Source organism: Rhodamnia argentea, chromosome 10, assembly GCF_020921035.1.
Source record: "Rhodamnia argentea isolate NSW1041297 chromosome 10, ASM2092103v1, whole genome shotgun sequence".
In the NCBI taxonomy this organism is placed as follows: Eukaryota; Viridiplantae; Streptophyta; class Magnoliopsida; order Myrtales; family Myrtaceae; genus Rhodamnia; species Rhodamnia argentea.
The window spans coordinates 14,729,679-14,736,580 of record NC_063159.1 but is presented as its reverse complement, the minus strand read 5'-3'; the positions used below and the strand labels follow the sequence as shown (position 1 = coordinate 14,736,580).

The 6,902-nt window shown below is 45.6% G+C and overlaps 1 protein-coding gene and 1 pseudogene across 1 annotated transcript; both read left to right on the top strand.

Moving 5' to 3' along the window:
* Positions 1–52: 52 nt before the first annotated feature.
* LOC115729982 lies at positions 53–2,656 on the top strand (annotated as a pseudogene).
* Positions 2,657–3,862: 1,206 nt separating this feature from the next.
* Positions 3,863–5,379, top strand: LOC115729992 (BRASSINOSTEROID INSENSITIVE 1-associated receptor kinase 1-like). Its single transcript, XM_030660633.2, has one exon. The coding sequence runs from the start codon at positions 3,958–3,960 to the stop codon at positions 5,377–5,379; it is 1,422 nt and encodes a 473-aa protein (XP_030516493.1). The 5' UTR covers positions 3,863–3,957.
* The last annotated feature ends 1,523 nt before the right edge of the window (positions 5,380–6,902 follow it).

Here is a 6,902-nt window from a genome sequence, read left to right as displayed (position 1 = left end):
GAGGAGGGTCATGCAGGTTTATCTTGGTTTTAAAATATTTCTACCGGCAACATGAACAAGAAAAAGCCCACACGGAAGTATTGACTTGAAGTTGTTTGTGTTGGGATTTGCTTCATGGAGCCAAGATCTATGCTTTGCTTCCGCTAGCACCAGTAACCTGAGTCAGCAGCAGCTTCTAGATTGATTATGACACTTGTGATTACTGATTATCGCTAAAAAGGTTAAAGGATCAAAGTTGGAACAATTTTCTTAGCAATGAAGCTGAAATTTACGAGGAGAGGGGGCCTTTCGTGGTTGGGAAAGAGGCGATTGACGTGTGGGCACCCACCGCTTGCCGGGGACATCCAATCAGTCTTTTCTGGACTGACTTTTAGTGCTCGCTTTACGTAAAGCCATTCACACTGCCTCTTGGAAGCTGCCGCGGCAGTTTCCTCTGCAGTTTCTCTGTTAGAACTTCTGAGTTGGTTCCTAAAACTTGTATATGTAACAGCTCTCGGGCACGAGAGGAAGGGGCACGGCCATCTCTCCCGATGCACATTCATCTGTTAAGCTCGTGATGAATCAAATCGGGTTTGGTTTCTAGGGAGAAGGGAAGAGGGAAGGAAAATGGTGTTCAAATTCGCCACTTTCGATCCCGCCCAAGATCCCGATGATTTCAACCCAGCTTTTCCGCCTACTCCATCATCATCACCGTCTTTGTTTGATGTATTAAGCATGAGAACGTGAGCTCGAGATTTATCATATCCTATCAAAGTATTGAGTCTTACCATGAGGGAAGGATCACATTCGTCCTTAATCACAACGAATGCGGATCTGCTGGTTTTATCAATTTCAAACCGGCAATTTAGAGAACTTTCTCCAACTTGAGGTCTGACGCGCAAGCATTGAATTCTAGGTAAATACCATGTCAAATTTTAAACGCGCAACCCTTTGCTAACGCTGATATATATATTGACCAATTGGGTTGATGTTCTAGTCTTCGACCAGAGAAGTCCGACCGCTTTTCTCAGACAACTGACACCCGCGAAACATCCTGGAAAGCTCCAACAGCAACGGGTTCAATATCAAAGAAGAGATCCCATTATTGCACGAGAGCCCGCTTGACATAAAACCTTTCACACTGCCTGTTGGAAGCTGCCATGGCAGTTTCCTCTGTCAACCTTCCTGTTGGTTCTCAAAACTTGTATATTACAGCTCTCACCGTCGAGGAGAAGAAGGGGCGCAGCGATCTCTCGCAATCCACAATTTTTTTGTTAAAGCAACTCCAGTTTGGTTTCTAGAGAGAAGGGGAACGGGGAAGGAAAATGGTGTTCAAATTTGCAACCTTCGATCCTGCCCAAGATCCCGATGCTTTCAACCCGGCTTTTCCACCTTCTCCATCATCATCGCCCTCGGGAACACTCTGTCAGCCATGCGAATGCACCTACACTTTCACCAAAACCATTGTCAGCCGACTTGTTGCTGCTGGTGCTTCTCGTCTTCAAAGCCCCGGCTTTTGAATTTGATGGTCATGAGACTCAAGACCGACCCGCAGAGATACCACTTCATAGTATCAATTTCGATGTCCGTCCAGAATTTCACCAGCGACTGCTGCAAGAGTTTACTCTCAAGGAGTTGAAGGTGGCTACCCGAAATTTCCGCCACGAAAAACTTATAGGCACGGGTGGATTTGGCGATGTCTATGAGGGTCAGTTAGCTGATGGCTCTGCAGTGGCAATAAAAAGATGGAATAAAGGCGGTCAAGGTATAAAGGAGTTCGAGAGCGAAGTAATGGTTGGTAGCGTGGTACCCCCACATCAAAATCTCCTTCCCATGCTCGGATTTTGCAGAACATCAGAATGCGGGGACTTATTGCTCGTCGCCCCCTTCAAGATCAACAGAAGTGCGGCATGGTGCTTGAGAGAGCGACCCGCAGCACAAACCCCGCCGGACTGGCCTACCCGCATAAAAATAGCCACGGGAGCTGCGAGAGGGCTGTCCCATCTGCATGATCTGAACATAGTGCATCGAGATATCAAAGCTTCAAACATCATGTTGGGTGAGGAATTCGAGCCTCAGATTGGAGACTTTGGGTTGGCCATGTTCGTCGATAGCAGGCACGGTGGATACTCTCAGGCTTGGATCGCGGAGGCACCCGCACTTCCAGGGAGCGAATGCAAAGCAGGATCCGACCGTGAATATCTCGAGGTAACGACATCGGTATGCGGCACATATGGACATGCTGCGCCAGAGTATATACGCACGGGGAAATGCTCGGTGAAGAACGACGTCTTTGGCTTTGGGGCAATGCTTCTGGAACTGGTGACTGGACAAAAAGCTGTTGATCTTGAAAGGCGTAAGAATGGCGAGCCCGAGTTGTTATTCGATTGGGTAAAAGGGCGGAGTTTGGAAGTTATAGTTGATCCAAATCTGCAGGGCGAGTACGACAAGGAGGAGATGAAGAAAGTGATCCACTTGGCTCTTCTCTGCACACAAGATATCCCAACCAAACGACCGTCCATGGCGCAAGTAGTCCGAACTCTCGAAGGTCATATGGATCCTGGAGAGATTGGAGAAGTATCATTTGAAGTATCAGCATTCCTCGCGAAAATTCGGGAGTCTTGGAGGGATCTCCTCTCCGCAACACGATCCTGAAGAATTATCCGGACCCAGATAATCTATTTGTTCACCTAAGAACCCGACCCATCTATGTAAAGCAAAAACTCCCAAAAGGAGTACTGTGATGTGAGTGATGGGAGCGGATGTTAGCTCAGACATCAGTCAAGAGAACTTTTCTCGACCCATATGGAACTTGAAATGCCATTGTTGATGATGTTCAGATCACCATTCACTAGTAACAAGAGAAACACGATTAGCCTATAATGAGAATAAATTATTGCCTACGAGGAAAAACCTACTTGCTAGACCAGTTAAACTGGTGGATTGGATCGGGTGTTGGTCTGGTCATCCGATCCAAATTGACTCATTAATCCATTTATGACACATTTGTTGTAATACAAATTTTTTGGCATATACCCAATCCAACCCATACATGATCGACCCCGTATACTAAAACACTTCTATGTTTAATCAATTAACTTTTAAATTATTAAAAACATACAATGTTAAAATATTGTGGATAATTTTTATATTTTTGAAAAAATCAAAAAAATAAAATAATTCTGATTTTTTTCTTTTTCTTTTTCTGTTTCTTTTTCTTTTCTCATTTTTTAACGTCCTTGTGAGGGCCGGCAACCCTCACCCAGATCTGGCGAAGGTTTTATAGCCCTTGCTGGCCCCCACCGTCGTTGCAAACAGCAGTTGAGAACTGCACAATGTTAAAAGAAGGACGATCCACGACACAATAGTGACATCAATGTGGACATGTTTTAGAGGTTTTGACGGCAAAGAAAAATTTGGGATATTGGACCCAACAGACGTGGTTTAGAATATTTAATAGTATTAACTCTAATTGAATTTCTAATATTCATATTAGTCGGAAGCCGTCTATATTATGTAAGAAAAAGTACTTGGCCCCCTTCCTAATTTCGCTCCCAGGCAAAACCGCCAATTTTCCACGACTTTTATGCAGTAGTAACTAGTCAGTTCAAATCGGCCAACGTCCCTGTTTGATAGTATGCAGGGGACTAACTCCTGACAATTTTCCACAGACTTTAATGCCATGGCAGTTTCCTCTGCTGTTTCCTCTCTTAAACTTCTGAGTTGGTTCTTGAGAACTTCTGCAGTTTCCTCCGTTAGATTTCTGAGTTGGTTCTTGAAACTTTCATATAAGGGGTAGCTTCCTCTGCTGTTTCCTCTGTCAAACTTTTCTGAATTGATCCTGAGAACTTGTATATAACAGCTCTCACCCACAAGAAGCAGGGGCACTGCCATCTCTGGCACCACACATTCATTTGTTAAGCTCGTGATAAAGCGACTCGGGTTCGGATTCTAGAGAGAAGGGGAAGAGGAAGGAAAATGGTGTTCAAATTCGCCACCTTCGATCCTGCCCAAGATCCCGATGACTTCAACCCAGCTTTTCCGCCTACTCCATCATCGTCACCCTCGGCGACACTCTGTCAGCCATTCGAATACACTTGCACTTTCACCAGAGCCATTGTCAGCCGACTTGCTGCCGCCGGTGCTTCTATCGTTTTAAAAGCCCCAGCTGTTAAAGTCGATGGTCGTGAGATTCGAGACCGATCCGCAGAGACCCCATTTTATAGCATCAATTTCGATGTCCATCCTGAATTTCTCCAAAGACAGCTCAAAGAGTTTACTCTGAAGGAGTTGCAGGTGGCTACCCAAAATTTCAGCATCAAGAAACTTATAGCCAGGGGTGGATTTGGCAATGTCTATGAGGGTCAGTTAGCTGATGGCTCTCTAGTAGCGATCAAAAGATTGCACAGAGGCTGCAACCATGGTATCTCAGAGATCGAAAGAGAAGTAATGATTGGCAGCATCATACCCCAAGGTCAGCACCTGCTGCCCTTGCTCGGATTTTGCAGAACATCACAAGGCGCGGACTTTTTGCTAGTGTCCCCCTTGATGATCAATAATAGTGTGTCATGCTGCTTGAGAGAGCGGCGAGAGACACGAGTCACACGACCCCTGCTGGACTGGCTTACCCGCAGAAAAATAGCCCTGGGAGCTGCGAGAGGGCTGTCCCGTCTGCATGATCTGAACATTGTGCACTTAGATATCAAACCTGCAAACATTCTGTTGGATGAGGAATTTGAGCCTCACATTGCAGACTTCGGGTTGGCAAGGTTCATCAATCGCAGGCGCGGGCACGGTGTATACTTGGTGGATGGCACCGAGGATGCACCCGTGCTTCCGAGGAACGAACTCGAATCAAGATCCCAAAATGAAGATTCTTATTCCTGGTCGAGCATACGCGGCACAATTGGATATATGGCGCCAGAGTATGTGCGTGCGAAATACTCAGTGAAGAACGACATCTTCGCCTTTGGGATAACACTTCTGGAACTCATGACCGGACAAAGACCTTATAAACCCATAACGCTTGCAAATGACCGGTACGTGACCTTAGTCGACTGGGCAAAAGCGCATCTGGTGGAGGGTAGTTGGGAAATTATCGTCGATCCCGATCTGCAGGGTGAGTATGAGCCGGAGGAGACAGAGAAAACGATTCAGCTGGCTCTTTTGTGCACGCAAACAGACCCGAGAAGACGACCGTCCATGTGGCAAGTGGCCCGAATACTCGAAGGATACAGCATCGAAGATAGATGGGAGGAGTATCGTCGCTCGGAGGAGTATCTGATTCCCTCAATGCAAACCACGACCCCTTACTCGGAGGAGTGTCTGATTCCCTCAATGCAACCCTCAATACCTTGCTGGAGTCTACCCAGTCCTGAAGAATTGTCCGCACCCAGATAAATACACCGTTGACGTAACAATATGGCCCGTGGATCAACTTCTGGTACCGTTGAGGGTGTAAACTGTAAAACAATAGCAAACTGAGTGTAGTAGGATATCCCACACACACGGGCCCTTTATCTCGGGACTATCTAGGATGCGTTTGGTAATATTTCTGTCCTGGAAAGAATTTCTGTTCAGAGATGAGATTTTTTTTTTCTATTTTTCTTATTCCACCTAATAGTTTAAACTCTTGGGTTGGACTTTCTAGCGACGTGAGCTTTCGGATCGAACTTTCTAACATTAAGGTCGATCTGCACACATTGTGAGTTGAATGGCTGGAAATGCATTTGCTCAGATCCCAACAAGATAAGATAGCATCCCTAATTGGAAAGTTACTTATTTTGCAAAACCGTATTGGAATTCCTACACGATGCAGGGAACATCAGGTAAAAGGTCATCATACCTCTTTGAATATGCCTTCTGAGTTGTGATCAAATCTGGAATCACCTATTCTACAGTTTCGAGCCTGCTGTCCATGAGGCCATTGGGATCGATCGAAAGAAACAGACGATCCCACAACATCAAATCATTGAAACAATAGCAGCAGTTTGTAGCGTTTGATAGACATTCCCAAGCTCCAACGTAACTTGTGGGTACACCTTCATTCCTCTCCCCCCAAGTTCCGGGGAACGAACCGTTTGAATAAAATGAACTTTGTCTTCCATGCGAGAGGAAGTGTTATTTGATATGCTCCGTGCACCCGTCTTTTAACAATTCTGAGTTTCGATCAGGCACGACAAACGTAATGCCTTAGGTACATGAAATTCTCCCTCATCTCGTTAAATTCGAAATTTTCTCGAATGGCTCAATCGCACACGAGAGATCAACGTGAAACGTAAATACCGCGGAGTTGCTCTCCTACAATAATAATCTATTAGGCCAGTAGCACTAAAGAATATCCAAAGAGAAAATTTTTGAAACAGTAAGAGTAGAGATATCTTCGATTCTTTACAAGGTATGAGCGGGCCTTATATCCACGTACAATGAGAAAAGCAAAAGGCAAGCACTAGAATCAGTCTCTTCCACGTGATTACCCCACTAATGAAACCGCGTACACCATAAAAATCGTTAGATGGAAATCGGATGCATCTCACGCTTTCCGTGTCCAATGGTCCCAATCGACGGGATCTATTAATGGACCGACTCGAGGTCCGCTAGGCCCGGGGCATTGAATTTGAGGTAAAGACTGTTACATCAAAACTTAAAGTGGCCAACTCATTGGCCAATGCCAATGTAACTGCTCAGGTGTTGCAATTGACTCCATCGCGTCGTTGTCCGAGTCACGGCCAGGAAGAGTTGGTCCCCCACCACCAAACACATTTTCTCTTCCTAGACAACGCCCGCGAAGTTTCCAGGAAAGTTCGGAAAGCTTAAGATAATTTCACGGGTACAATTATGAAAAAGAGGGAATCACATGGCAGGAGAGCACGCATTTCGTACCCCGTCGTATCCAACAAGACGAGACATTGGAAAAAAAAATC

What these genes read in the sequence shown, in the direction of transcription:
- LOC115729992 (XM_030660633.2), top strand. Translation starts at nt 3,958, where the DNA reads ATGGTGTTCAAATTCGCCACCTTCGATCCTGCCCAAGATCCCGATGAC.